At 41.5% G+C, this 15,542-nt stretch overlaps 1 protein-coding gene across 1 annotated transcript in view; it reads right to left on the minus strand.

Moving 5' to 3' along the window:
- Window positions 1-15,542, minus strand: part of LOC109932986 (cadherin-4-like) — a 678,601-nt gene that overhangs the window by 130,599 nt on the left and 532,460 nt on the right. Inside the window, exon 5 of the mRNA XM_048608578.1 lies at window positions 11,031-11,186. Within this exon, the coding sequence (XP_048464535.1) occupies window positions 11,031-11,186 (156 nt within the window). The remainder of the gene's footprint in view (window positions 1-11,030; window positions 11,187-15,542) is intronic.

Here is a 15,542-nt window from a genome sequence, read left to right on the forward strand (position 1 = left end):
CTATTCAGCCTCTCCCGAAAACTCAAACCCTCCAACCCTGGTAATATCCTTGCAAATCTTTTCTGAACTCTTTCAAGTTTAACAACATCTTTCCTATAGCAGGGAGACCAGAATTGTGCACAGTATTCCGAAAGTGGCCGAACCAATGTCCTCTACAGCTGCAACATGACCTCCTATACTCAACGCACTGACCAATAAAGGCAAGCGTACCAAATGCCTTCTTCACTGTCCTGTCTACCTGCGATACTACTTTCAAGAAACTATGAACCTGCACTCCAAGGTCTCCTGGTTCAGCAACACTCCCTGGGACCTTACAATTAAGTGTATAAGTCCTGCCCTGATTTGCCTTTCCAAAATGCAGCACTTCATACATATCTAAATTAACCTCCATCTGCCACTCCTCAGCCCACTGGCTTATCTGATCAAGTTCGGGTAGAACTCTGAAATAAGAAAGGGATTGTCAAGGTTGTATTATAGGCCTCTAATAGTCAGTGGGAAATTGAGAAGCAAACATGTAAAGAAATCTCAGAAATCTGAAAGAATAACAGAGTTGTAATGGTAGGGGATTTTTAACTTTCCAAATATAGACTGGGACTGTTTTAGTATTAAGGGGTTTTGGGGAGGCATTTGTTATGTGCGTACAAGAAAACCTTTTCATTCAATATATGGATGCACCTATTATAGAAGGAGCAATACTTGACCTTCTCTTGGGAAATAAGGCAGAGCAAGTGACTAAGGTGTTAGTTGGGGAGCATCTTGGGGCAAGTGTTAAAATAGCTATGGAAAAGGACAGAATTAATGAAAAATTTAATGTTCCAATTTGGAGTATGGCCAATTTTGATGGCATTAGGCAGGAACTTTCAAAAGTTGTTAAGGGGAGGCTATTCGCAAGTATAGGGAAATAGTAGGCCTTTAAAAATGAGATAATGACAGTTCAGAGACAGTACATTCCTGTTACTGTTAAGGGCAGGGTTGGTAGATGTAAAGAATGCTGGATGACTAGAGAAATGGAGGCTCTGATCAAGAAAAAAAAGGAGGCATATGTGAGGTATAAACAGCTGTGTTCGAGTGAATCCCTAGAGGAATATAAGGGCAGTAGGAGTATACTCAAGAGGCAAATCAGGATGTCAAAAAGAGGACATGTGATAGCTTTGGCAAATAGAGTTAAGGAGAATCTAAAGAGATTCTATAAGTACATTAAGAGCAAAAGAGTAACTAGGGAGAGAATAAGGCCCTTTAAAGATCAACGTGGCCGTCCCATATGTGGAACCACAGGCGATGGGTGAGCTACTAAACAAATATTTCATGTTAGTACTTATTGTGGAGAAGGACATGGAAACTAGGGAGCTTGGAGCAACAAATAGTGATGTCTTGAAAATGGTTCAAATTTTAAAAGAGGTGTTGCTGGAGGTCTTAAAACGCATAAAGGTAGATAAATCCCCGGGTCCTGATCAGGTGTTTCCCAGAACTAGGAAGCTAGGAAAGATGGCTGGGCCCCTTGCTGAGATACTTGTATCATTGACAGCCATGGGTGAGGTGCCAGAAGACTGGAGGTTAGCTAATGTGGTGCCATTATTTAAGAAAGGTGGTAAAGAAAGCCAAGGAAGAACAGATCGGTGAGCCTAACATCAGTGGTAGATAACAGCGGTAGAGGAGATTCTGAGGGACAGAATTTAAATGCATTTGGAAAGGCAAGGACTGATTAGGGATAGTCAGCATGGCTTTGTGTGTGGGAATTGTGTCTTGCTGATTTGACAAAGAAGATGATGAAGGTAGAATGGTAGCTGTTGTCTCTATAGACTTCAGCAAAGTGACATTTTAGACTAGTTAGTAAGGTTAGATCACGTGGGCTCCAGGGGAAGCTGGCAATTGGATACAAATTTGGCTTGAAGCTAGGAGGCAGAGGGTGGTGGTAGAGGGTTGTTTTTCAGTCTGAAGGCCTGTGACCAGTAATGTGCCACAAGCATCGATGCTGGGTCCATTGCTTTTCATCATTTATAGAAATGATTTGGATGTTAATATAGGAGGCAAGGTTAATAAATGACACCAAAAAAGGTGATGCAGTGGTCAGTGAAGATGATTATCTCAAGGTACAAGGGGACCTTGATCAGGTGGGCCAATGAGCTGAGGAGTAGAGATGGAGTTTAATTGTAAACGGTTGTGGAACCAGCACTGATCCCTGTGAAAACTCCCCCCACTGGTTACAGATTGCCAACCCGAAAAAATATCCCTTATCCCAACTCGTGTTATTTGCCCATTTGCCAATTCTCTATCCATACCAAAATGCACTGCCAACACCATCGGTTCTTCTGCGGTTGTGCCTGCCCATTCCACCAGCCCTGACATGTGATCATTTTTGTATTCCTTATGGTAATTTGAGTAAGTGACTCACCTGCAAAATGACCTGAGAAATTAACCTGGAACATAGTTCGAAGTCAGAACTTCTGCTGGGGCAGAAACTGTTCAAAGGATGTGGATCAATATTAAAAAGCAAAGTGGCAACCAAAATGTGGAATAGCTATTCACAAGCGAAAACATATGGAATGCACCCTTCCTGTTTCTGAAGGATTGGAATTGAAAATGAGCTGTATGCATTGAGAAAGTTTGGGTCTACATGATTATGATCAGCCTAGTTAGTGGCACATGGACGCACAACTGAAGAATATTTCAACTGAGTCCCTGCAGCCATCCTGTTCCTTCTTAGTTGAATGCATGTAAAGAAGTTCTTTGCTAATACTGGGACTAAGGCAAAGGTGCATGAGCTGCTCGTTTTTAGCCCACTTTTTTGTGCCCATAATCTCTGGTTCAAATGTTATTTAGGAACTACTTCATCCTCTGGGAAGTAAGGTAAAGTTAAAGTCACCACATTCCCAGAGGACCACAGGGCTGGTCTCTCAATAGAGATGACCGGTGGTGACTTAACACAAGGGTCACCATGATACAGGTGAGGTGTGAAGTTGAGAAGGTGGGACCTTCATGGTAACCTCAGCTGGTGTGGAAATTTAACTCACACTATTGCCGTTATTCTGCATCACAAACCAGCCATCCAGTCAATTGAGCTAACTGAATCCTTTGGGAAGTAGCAAATGAAGCTTTGTAAACAATGGTTATCCTTTTGTAGACACTCTTCATTATGCTGTAGTTGATGGCAAATATTCCCTGAATTACATGGAAACTGTAACACGGAAACTGGCCATTTGGCCAAATCAGTTCATGTTTGGATTTATCCTCCACACAAACTGCAATAATCTCTGCCTAATAGTACAAATCCCTTCCTTTCCCTTTCATTCTATCATCTAACCAATACTCAAATATAGCTAACTCTGGCAGTGTGTTCCACAGTCTCACACTATAATGTGGGGAAAAAAAAAACTTTATCTGCTCTTTGTCCTAAATCTTCTACATTTAGTTTTATATCTATTTCTTCTTTTTTGCTGTATCAGTAATTTGAACCTTTTAAAAAAATTACCTATAATAAAGAAACAGGAATCTTATTTCAAGATAACACAGTGTGGAGCTGGAGGAACATAGCAGGCCAGGCAGCATCAGAGGAACAGGACGGCTGACATTTCAGGTCGAGACCCTTCTTCAGAAATCTTCTGAAGAAGGATCCCGACCCGAAACACCAGCTTTCCTGTTCCTCTGATGCTGCCTGGCATGCTGTGTTCCTCCAGCTCCACACTGTGTTATCTTAGACTCCAGCATCGGCAGTTCTTACTGTCTCTGAATCTTATTTCAATCTGTGGTATAGCCTCTCTATCACTCATCATAACTCCTCTGGAGCCCAAGACTATGCATCATTCCAGCTGTGACCTTACTAACATTTTGTTCAATTTCACCATTATATCGTGAATTTTACTTACAATACCTCTCGCCATAAAAGTAATATTCCATTTTTTTGGTTCCATCTGATCCATTTGAGGTCCTGCTTTTAATGTCTAATGAGCCTGAACTCCTAAATCCCTCTGTCACTTTAATTGTTCCAGCCTTTCTCATTTTAAGCACAACTATTACTTTAGATCAAGAAAATGTGCCACCTCACACTTATTAACATTGAATATCATCACTCTCACCTTTTTGTCCAATTGATGAATATACCCTTGGAGCTTCCTTTTGTCCTCAGAATTGTTTTTACTGCTATTTTCTGCACAAATTTGACACCATTTCCTCTAGATTTGAATCAGAATCATTGACATAAAATGATCCCTCTAAATTCTCTTTGTTTATTTCTGTGAGTGTAAAAATCATGTAAAGGTACCAATGTCCATGGCTGCACAGCATCTTAAAGGTGAAAGCTCACATAAGGCCCATCTGGTACCTTTATGGTTGCTGTAAGATCATGCACACATACAGCTTAGACAGAATACTGTTATGCACAGTGAGTAAACATTCCTTGGGGCACAGTTACCCACTTCTATCCAGTTTGATAAACTGTCTTAATCTCAATCCCTGTTTCTTTCCACTTTACTCTTGTATAATTTAATTTGCAGCCTTTTCCCTAATTTGGCACACTTCTAACTTCTATAATTGTCCCAAAGAATCAAAGAATCAATACAGCACACATGAAGGCAATTTGACCCACCCTGTCCATGATGGATCTCCTAAGAAGAAATTAACATATTGCTACATCCTTGCATATTCTCCCTTTTTGGGTATTTAGGATATTCAACAAATATCAAAAAAAGTTCTGATGCAGGAGTAGGCCATTGTTTCCACAATGTTTGCGCCTACTAAAAGATGAACACAAATCATCATCCCATTTTCCAGCATTTTGACCATATCCTGACATGGTGGCACAGCAGTTAGCACTGCTGCCTCACAGCACCAGGGACCTGGGTTTGATTCCAGCTTAGGGTAACTGTCTGTGCGGAGTTTGCACGCTCTCCCTCCGTCTGCATGGGTTTCCGCTGGGTGCTCTGGTTTCCTCCCACAGTCCAAAGATGTGCAGTTTAGGTGTATTGGCCATGCTAAATTGCCCATAATGTCCAAGGATGTGCAGGCTAGGTGCATTAGCCATGGGAAATGCAGGGTTACAGGGATGAGGATGTGGGTCTGGGTTTGATGCTCTTTGGAGGGTTCACTTGATGGGCTGAATGGCCTGCTTTCACACTGTAGAGATGAAGGCATCTGTCTCAACTACTGTTTAGGCAGAGAGTTTCAGACCACTATCACCATCTGGCTGAAACAATTTTGTCTCCTTTCCCAATCGCGCACATGTGTGTCTGAGTCTGTGTGTGTCTGTCTGAGTGGGTGCTAGGACTAACATTAGTCAGAGAAACCAATCAGAGCTCTCAGCACTTCTCATCCAGGCCTATCTGGTTAGATCACTCAAACTGGTGGCTACAGTCACTCAATTGGGCCCATTCAGAGAAACTAAGGGAAAGGGAGGTAGTTGGACCTAGGGAAAAAGACTCAGTAACCCCCTCCTAGGGATTGGAGGCTGCATGTTGGTGAGGAAAGCTGGATGACAATTGAGAAACAGGGTAAAAGTATTTGTAAGAGGGGATACAATAAAGCATGGATGGGAAGGGATTCATATGGAGGTGGGTGGAGTGGTTTGTCTACAGTCAGAAGAATCCTAACTTCAAGTTGTGGACACTGTATGACAACACTAACACGATCACTTCATAAGCCAGGGTTTGAAGAGTAAACGTGGATAAGTGCAGGTTCACACAGACAGAATGTGTGGGGACCTGGGTGGTGTGAAGCCTATGGGGTTCATGAGATGGGCTATCAGGAAGGGGATTTGGATATCTGATATACTAGTGACATATAGAGGCTGAGGCTGAAACTGCTGGCTGAAGAACGTTTCCTGGAAGGCAGAACTACGCAATTGGAAGAAAATAACTGTGACCAGATGCGGAGAGGAGGGATTAAGTGTCTCAGAGTGAGAGGAGAGAACTGCAATACCCACCAATGTAAGGCCATTTAGACAGGAAGAAAGTTACAGGCAGACCGACGTGTAAAACAGGACACAGATCTTCAATCTCCCCAATCCCTAGCGAACCTAATGCACTGGCTCCCTGTGTGCTGTCCGTCTCCCTGTGTGCTGTTCACCTCCCTGTGTGCTTGATCTTTATCGGGGTTTTCCTGGAAGATGAATGGGAGGACAACATGAAGTCAAAAGAGTGGAAACGACTGTAGGAGAGGGGGATGAAAGGCTAAAGAGGGCAAAGGGGGCAATCCTTGCCCACTTTGGATACAAGTCATCCTCTTGGCTGGACCTCCAAGAGCAGCACTGCTGTCTCTGAAAACTTATATATCCTCTAAATTGGTCCTCGAGCTAATCTTAAGCAAGATGTGTGTTAGCTGCAATAATCCATGCATCCAATTGCAAGGAGCCTATATGTACTGCTCCATGACATTTGTTTCTTATCAATGCCTGAGTGCTACACCTACAGGTTTTAGTGCCTTCAAGCATTTCAAATGATAGTGATCAGCAATTAGGTCCAAAATTATGGCTAAAACATGCCCTGTTTAAAAGAAAAGGAACTTATTTGCAGCCTCTCACCATTACGCCCACAGTTTACAAGAAACTGCTAAGATACAGGCAGTAATTAGAAATCCACATCCCTTTAAAACCCTCTTTTACCTTTACAAACTGGAGTCATAAAGAAATTTGTGTATTCTGTGCGCAGTTCAAACTTTCTTTGGATGAATTAGTCAGTCTTGCTATCAAATAAGGAGTTGTATTTACCCTTTCCCTTTGGGTATAGTTTTTGATGACTGACACTGACTGAAGGCCATGGACATTCACCATGCAGGCAGTGAGTCTCCCTAATTCTGAGTTAATGGAAGTTAATCATAGGTTCATACAGCATAGAAACAGGCCCTTTAGCCCACCATGTCCATACCAACCAACAAATACCAAGCTGCACTAATAGCATTTACCTGCACTTTCTCCAGAACCTATTTGCATTTTAAGTGCTTATCCAGATGCTTCTTAAATGTTATTAGAATATCTGCCTCTACCACCCTCTCAGGCAACACGTTCCATATATCTAGCACACTCTGGGTGACTTTTTTTCCTCAGATCTCCTCTAAACCACTTACTCCTCACTTTAAACTTCTACCCTCTGATCTTAGGCCATGAGCCACAGGGAAAGGATTCTCATTACCTACTCTGTCTACATCTCTTATAATTTAGTCATCATCGGCAGTCCCTCACAGACGAGGAAGAGTCTCTTCCACTCTCAGGGTGAGTCTGTGGGTGGCTTTACTGACCGATGTGGCTTCCGCAGGCTGTGTTAGACTTAGGGCAGAAGGTGGTTGCGGTAAGGGGTGGGTGGGGCACTGATATGTTTGCCTGATTTCTGCTTTTTCTCGATGACTAGTCTTGAGGTGCTTGATGCCTTCCTGTATGCATTCCCTCCACTTTGATGGTCTTGGGCCAGAGATTCCCAAGTGTCTGTGGGAATGCCACATTTCGCTAGTGAGACCTTGAGGGTATCACTGAAGCGCTTCCTCTGCCCACCTGGGGTTTGCCTGCTGTTTCAGAGAGAAGCTGCTTGGGGAATCTCGTGTTGGTCATGCGGGCAACGTGCCCAGCCCATTGTAGCTGATCAAGGGTGGTCACTGCCTAGATGCTGGGAATATTGGCCAAGTCAAGAATACTGGTGTTGGTACATTTTTCTTTTCAGTGGATTTGCAGGACTTGGAACAGGCAACATCGGTGGTACTGCTCCGGTGCCTTGAGGTGTCTACGTCTTGGAGCCATATGGGAACGCAGGAACCACCACAGCTCTGTAAACCATAAGCTTGGTGTTGGATCTGATGTTGATATTCTCAAACACTCTTTTCCTCTGGTGGGCAAAGGCTGCGGTGGCACACTGAAGGCGATACTGGATCTCTTCATCAATAGCTGCTTTGATTGACAGGACATTCCCAAGGTGTTGGATATGATCCACAATGCCAGGCCTCAACATCAGCTTCTTTATGGAGGCATATGACAGCATGAGTCTCACCCCGGACATCCGTAAGACAAAGGTCGTCCACCCACCTCATAATTTTGTATACCTCAATCAGATCCTCTCTCAACCTGCTCTGCTCCAGGGAAAACAAACTCAACCTATTCAGCATCTCCTCATAACTGAGACTTTTCATCCCAGGCAACATGCTGGTGAATCTCCTCAGCACCCTCTCCACAGCAATCACCTCCTTCTGATAATGCAGTGACCACAACTGCAGACAGTATTCTATCTGTGGTCTAATCAATGTTTGATAAGTTGTAACAAGAATTCCTTGCTCCTATATTCTACTGGTTGATGAATGCAAGCAATGCCTATGCCTTCTTCACCATCCTTCAAACTGTGTTGACATCTTCAGGGATCTATGGACTTGTATGCCAAGGACACTTTGTTCTTCAGTACTCCCTAAGGACCTAACACTCATTTATGTATATCCTTATAGACCTCCCAAAATGCATTACCTCACACTTCACAGTATGAACTTCCACCTACCATTGCTCAGTCCAATTTACCGGTTGATCAATATCAGACTGTAGCCTGAGACCATGCTTTTATCAGCACACCACCAGTTTTCATGTCATCCTGAAACTTATTAATTGTACCTTCTACATACACATGCAAGTTGTTAATGTCCATTACAAACAGCAAAGGTCCCAGAACTGATCCCTGTGGTACACCATTGGTCTCAGGCTTCTAATCACAAAAACAACCCTCAAACCTCCAACATCCTTTGCCTCCTGTTTGTATGCCAATTTTGGATCCAGTTTGTCAAGTTGCCTTTGATGACATGGGCTCTTATGTTTTGGACGAGCCTTCTATGTGGGACCTCGTCAAAAGCCTTACTAAAGTCCACATAAACTACAACAACCACACTACCCTCACCAATATATTTAGCCACCTATTCAAAAATCTCAATTAAATTTGTCAGACAGCACCTCCCTTTAACAAATTCCCACTGGCTATCCCTGATCAATGCTTGCCTTTTTAAGTATTGATTAGTCCTGTCCCTCAGTTCTTTTCCAATAATTTCCCTACCCCTGACTGACTGGTCTGTAATTACCTGGCCTATCCCTGTTGCCCTTCCTGAACAAAGGAAACACATTAGCAATCCTCCAGTCATATGGCACTTCACCTGTGATCAGCGAAGTAGCTCCGCCAGGGTCCCAGCAATTTCCTCCTTTAGCACCTGGGATACATCTCATTAGATCCTGGGAGTTATACACCTTTATCCTCCTTATTAATCTTAACATGTTCTGGAACTTCACCAGATCAAATGAAATCTCCAGCTACGATGTTTTTAAATACAAATAAGACGTATTCACTTCAGACCTTAGGTCTCTAATCTGTCCCCACTCTTTCCCTGGTAATCCTCTTATACTTAACATACTCATAACGGTTTACCATGATACAACCTGCTAAAGATATTTTGTGTCCCCTCGTTGCCTGCCTGATTTCCTCTTTCAAAAAAACCCCTACATTATTGATGCTTTTGACGGGCCTCCCCTATTTATAATGCACTGTACCTGAATTATGCTTCCTTCTCAAGAATTCTGAAAAGTTCTGAAGAAGGGTCACTGGACCAGAAAAGTTAAGCCTGATTTTTCTTGACAGTTGCTGCTAGACCTGCTGAGATTTGACAGCAATTTGTTTTTGTTTCTGATTTCAAGCATCGGCAGTTCTTTTTTTTTAATGCTTCGTTCGTTTTCTTTATTAAAATCATGATATCCCATGACATCCAGGGTTCCCTGGACCCACTGTCCTTGCCCTTCGCTTATAGAGGAACATGCTGGCCCTGAAGTCTCACTATACTACTGTTAAAGACTCCCACTTTCCAAATCTAGGCTGAGCTGCAAGTAATCACTGCCAGTCTTTATTTGTCAGATCTAATTGAATGATATTGTAATTGCCATCCCCCAATTTTGACACTTCTGCACATTCTTATCCCTATCCATAAAGACTTTGAAACTTGCAGAATTATGGTCAATTAACTTAATATAGTCTAATGTTAATGTAACCTAAAGATAAAAGACATGGAAAGCAGACTTGAGAGCTAGAATTTTTAACAAATGACAAATTTAATGTACGTTGAGATAAATAAAAGGTTGACTACTCAGCTGATGAACTTATCACAGTTAGATATTTTGAGACATGTTAGACCTGCTCAGACATGTCCCGACACACTTCTGGAGCAAGTAGAACTTGAGTAAAGGCCTTTTGGTCCAGAGGTAGGGGCACTATCACTTGGCCACAAGAACCCTACTCTTCACCTGAATGTTCAGATTTTCCACAATGTTTGCAACATAGTATTTAAAAGCAATCATTCTTCTATTAATTTCTAAAGATTACCTAGAATACTTATTTCTTGCATTGAAGCAATGACACCTCCTTTGAGCAACTTAATATCCACTTTAGAAATAAGGCATGTTAGATGGATGTAAAAGATCCTACAGCAGTTTTGAAGAAGAATTGGGAGTCCTCCTAATGTCCTTGGGGATACAGATTTCCTAATGGTGTCAGTAAAACAGGTAATCTGGTCATTTATCTCACTACTGCTTGTTGGATTTTGATCTGCACCTATTAACTGTAACATTTCTAGGTGTCAAAAACAATGACAAGTTACATCTTTTAGTTATAGTCAATTGACAAAAATGACAAGGACTCATTTTGAAAACATGAAGAACACAAAACTGACTGTTAGTAAAAGACATCATTATTTTGAATTTCTTCAGCAGAAATGAGATACTAGATATTATTAAAGAAAACTGATCAGCACTTAATAGACTCTAATCAACAAATTTTTCAAGACAGTCTAAGCAAGTATGCATTAGAAATGTTACTATTAATGTCAATACACAAAACATAAATTGACCATTATGAAAATTAAGCTGCTCTCCTATAAGAGCATTATTTTAAGAATAAAATTCCTTAAAATTTAGAATTACTTATTTTGTGCAAATGATGTACATCCTTTAATTAGAAATAAATAAAATTGTTTTCTGTGCTAGCATAGGAGGTAGGCCAAATTGGAAGTAGTAGCAATTAATTTCACGGGTGGGCTCTTACATGAAAAGATGCAATATCCTCACGATCCAAGGGTCTCGTGACATGCATTTTACCAGCAACTTGATCAATACTAAAAACCTCCATGGGTGGCTGATCGGCTCCAGGTCCAGTGATACTGTATCGGATCTGGATCTCCCGGTCTTTATCTGACCGAATCTGAAATTAAAACACATTGGGGGAGTTGAGTATTTTTTAAAAAGTGATGTAATTATCAGATGATCTTATGAGATGGTGATAGTTGAGTGGCAAGTAAGTTTTTAAATACACACTATCTTTCACACCAATAAATTATTAAATAAAAAACAAGCAAAAAAGTCTTGGAAATAATGTCATAACAATAAATTCACTTTGAACTGAATTTTCAAATTACTCAACTCTGCGGAAAATAGATATGTTGACCAAAACTTTAATTGGAATTTTTCACTCCCAAATCTGCAAGGAGTGGCAATTTTTAATTATGTTGCAAACTGTGTGCTTACAAGGCAGATAAACAACTTTGAACAAATTATAAACTTCACCATTTTCAACAGTCTTGTAATCATCTTGATTAAAAGTTTCATTATATAAACAGAAGAACCCTTCTTGCATCATAGCCAAGTATCAAATTTAGAAACATGGATAAAAGAAAATATTTCAAATAGCTAACTGTTAACGAATCGTGCTTTATTTAAAATGGAGTTAAACATTCCACCTTCTCTTCAAACATCAGCAGTACTGGTTATTGACATTAATAAGGTAGAAGGCTTTAACGCTGTAAATGTATCTGAAAACTGTTTGTAACTTCTGTATTTTTCTATATAGATTGGACAAATATGGCAGAATCATGTGCAGATGCAGATGTCTTGGCCACAGTTGGACAGCTGGCGAATGCCACATCACATCCCTTTTTGTGATGGCCCTACACATCTTGATCCACGTAAGGATTTACAGGTCAGCAGTGGGCCTTTGCTAAGGAACAAGGACCCTGTGGCAGATACCTTGCCTGGCAAGAGCTGCTGGCCAATCAAGAGCCAGGCGTTTTGATTGAACAGCAGCCCCAGAGGAGGATGTAGTTGCTGTGAGGCTGAAGATCATTCTTGGGTACAACATCAGAGCTGAGTGTTGGGAGAAGAGGGTTGACAGGTTGTGGGTGACGAGGGACAGCAGCAATGGGACATTCTCTGAGGGAACCACCTACCCGATTTTTAGTCTCTTGACCAGGCACCAAGTGTCTATGAAGGACAGCCCCTCATCCCACCCCTTCCTGGATCTGCAAACAGTCTTGCAAAGGGTGACTCTATCGTGCCCCCAAAATGGTAAGACCCCCACCCAACACTGGGTTAATACCAGAGGCAGGGGATGAGTTGCTTATGGATCTCAATTGGTAGCAGGTCAGAAAGTTAGTCCACAGGCCCTCTCACCGCGGATTTAACCAGAATTGAGATGGGACATGGAGCGATCCACAGCCGTCACCTTTCTACCTGTTTTAATGCAGCCCACACCTACCACCATATACACCATAAGACAGCCTGAGATTCCAGATTTGCAGAAGCAGAATGTTGATAAAGGAATAAAGGTTCCACTCATGGGAAAAGCAGCTCTCAAAGTTGTGCCAAAATTAAATTGAGCAGGGTCAACCATCCACTCCCGACAATGTACAAGTTCACAGCACATAACTTCCTAAGCCATGCAGATCAACAGCCTCTGATTTGTGAAGATTGGAGTAGGCATTGTACTCCTGATGTTGAGTTCAAAATCTGGCCCCTTGAAATGTTCCTGCTAAAAATTCTAAACAAAGACTCTGCACCTAGAATTCTCATTTCTTGCATTCAAACAATGGCACCTCTTTTGAGCAGCTTAACATCCATTACAAAAATGAAGCCTGTTAGATGGATATAAAAGATTCCACAATAGCCTAACACTAATGTGTCCCATAATTTGTCAAGCATAAAGCTAAATGCAAACCATACAAAAGTCTTCAAGTTTTGCAAGATAAACATCACACATCTTGACTGGCCAAAATATTTTCACTCAAATATTTTAAATAAACGAGACATGTTAAGTATAGATTAAGGTGACAAGTTCAGTATAACATGAGAGTAAGACATGAGAATTTGCAATTAGTCTATAAAAACATATTTAACATTAAAGTATGCTATTGTTGATAACAGTCTTTGGATATTTCCTAAATGTTTCTTATGAAAGTATTTTTACTTTCTGATACTTAAAACCTCTTTCATTAATTGCCTTTTAAGAGAGGTTGCTACAAAAAAGAAGACTTCTCAACAATTCTTCTTGTAATTGCAGAATAACAGGAATATGAACTGTCACTTGTCCTTCTCAATGATTTTGGTTTAGATCAAATTATGAGTCCACAGACAATGCCATATCCCTAGCCCTGCACTCATCCCTGGAACATCTGGACATCAAAGACACCTACATCAGACTCCTGCTCGTTCACTACAGCTTCACCTTCAACACCATTATCCCATCCAGACTGATCTCAAAACCGTGTGACCTTAGCCTCGGCTCTGCCCCCTGCAACTGGATCCTCAACTTTCTGACCCACAGGCCACAGTCAGTGAGGATAGGTAACTGTACCTTCTCCATAATAACACTCAACACTGGAGCACCTCCCACCACAACCCAAGGATGTGTCCTCAGCCCCCTACTGTACTCCTTTTTACCTACGACTGTGTTGCCAAATTCCAAATGAATGCCATCTACAAGTTCACTGCTGGCACCACTGTAGTGGAACGGATATCTAACAACAAATAGTCAAAATACTGAATAGAGATAGACGGCTTGGTGACATGGTGCAATGAAAACAACGTCTCTCTCAAAGTCAGCAAAACTAAAGAACTGAGCATTGACTTCAGAAAAAAAGGAGAACATGCCCCCATCTACATCAACAGAACTGAAGTTAAGAGTGTGAAGAGCATCAAGTTCCTCCGAGTGACAATAACCAACAACCTGTCCTGAAACTTCTCACGTAAATGAGACAGTTAAGAAGGCACAGCAACGCTGCTTCTTCCCCAGGTGGCTCAGGAAATTTAGCATGTCCATAAGGTCCCTCACCAACTTCTACAGATGGACCATAAGAAACTACAGAAGATGGTGAGCACAGCCCAGACCATCAAGGAAGCCAACCTTCCATCCACGGACTCCACTTACACGGCTTGCTTCCGCGAAAAAGCTAGCAACATCATCAAAGACCCTTTGCACCCCTGTAATAATTTCCTACAACATCTTCCATCAGGCAGAAGATACAGAAGCCTGAACACACGAGCAGGCTCAGGAACAGCTTCTTCCTGGCCGTTATTAGACTGATGAATGGACTCTCTAGCCTCAAATAATGCTGATCTTGCTAACATTGATTTTGCCTAGTGCACGTCCTGTGCAATGTAACCTGTATGCCACTAAGTCTTATTTGATCTGTATATCCTTTTGCTTTCTATCATCTGCCTTTACTGCTCGTAAGCAAAGCTTTTCACTGTTTATCGGTACACATGACAATAAATCAATCAGAGATAACAAGGTGTAGAGCTGGATGAACACAGCAGGCCAAGCAGCATCATAGGAGCAGGAAGGCTGACGTTTCGGGCCTAGACCCAATAAATCAATCGAAAGTCTCCTGTCACTACTGCTTGTATAAGACATCCAAGTAAAGTTTTCAAAAATAACTAACGGTGTAGGTAGCTAATTATGCTGCTCTTCGCCATCTTATTTTGTGCTAATGTGGATCATTTTTGTTAACATTTTTTTCTCTAACATATTCATAGTCTCTATTAACATTTAAATGACAGCGCTACTGTGTTAATGCCCCAAGTTAATGTAAATTTCTTAAACAATGGCTCACATTTGGTTGAAAAGTGAGGGCCTCTGAATGATGTATTACATTATTCATGCACAAACTGGTCAGCAGCATGTATTGACGAAGAGTTACCCCATGAATTACGGATTGTCACAAGTTGCTGAGTGTTTCATGCCACACCACAATGAACCTCATGGAAATAACATTTCTCCCTTAAACTCCTTGTGATTTCCTGGAGTTGCCACATTTGCAAATGAATTGCTCATTAAACAAGCCACAAAGTCGAGTCTAGTAATTAACAGCTTAATATTTTGAACTAGGTGATAATTGTTAATGATGCCAATCAACCTCTCTGGAAATTACTAGCCTGCACTCCCAGAAACTTTGTGTGCAAAAAACTGTAACCATTGAGTCAATTAGCAGAACACAGACCAAGATGCCTCACTCCAGCAAAATCTGCACAATATTGTTCACTTGTTTTATGCAAGAACAATAGATGCTTGTTTCATTTTTCACTTCATCGATTGGCTACGGCATTCTCAGCAAGTCCATTGAAAATAGTGTGACTTAAACTAAATGACCAGATTTCCCAACCATAATCAAAAAAATATATCTGCCAAGGTGTAGAGCTGGATGAACACAGCAGGCCAAACAGCATCAGAGGAGCAGGAAAGCTGACATTTCGGGCCTAGACCCTTTTTCTGAAGGAGGGTCTAGGC

This window comes from Rhincodon typus, chromosome 19 (assembly GCF_021869965.1).
Source record: "Rhincodon typus isolate 14 chromosome 19, sRhiTyp1.1, whole genome shotgun sequence".
NCBI classification, from domain to species: domain Eukaryota; kingdom Metazoa; phylum Chordata; class Chondrichthyes; order Orectolobiformes; family Rhincodontidae; genus Rhincodon; species Rhincodon typus.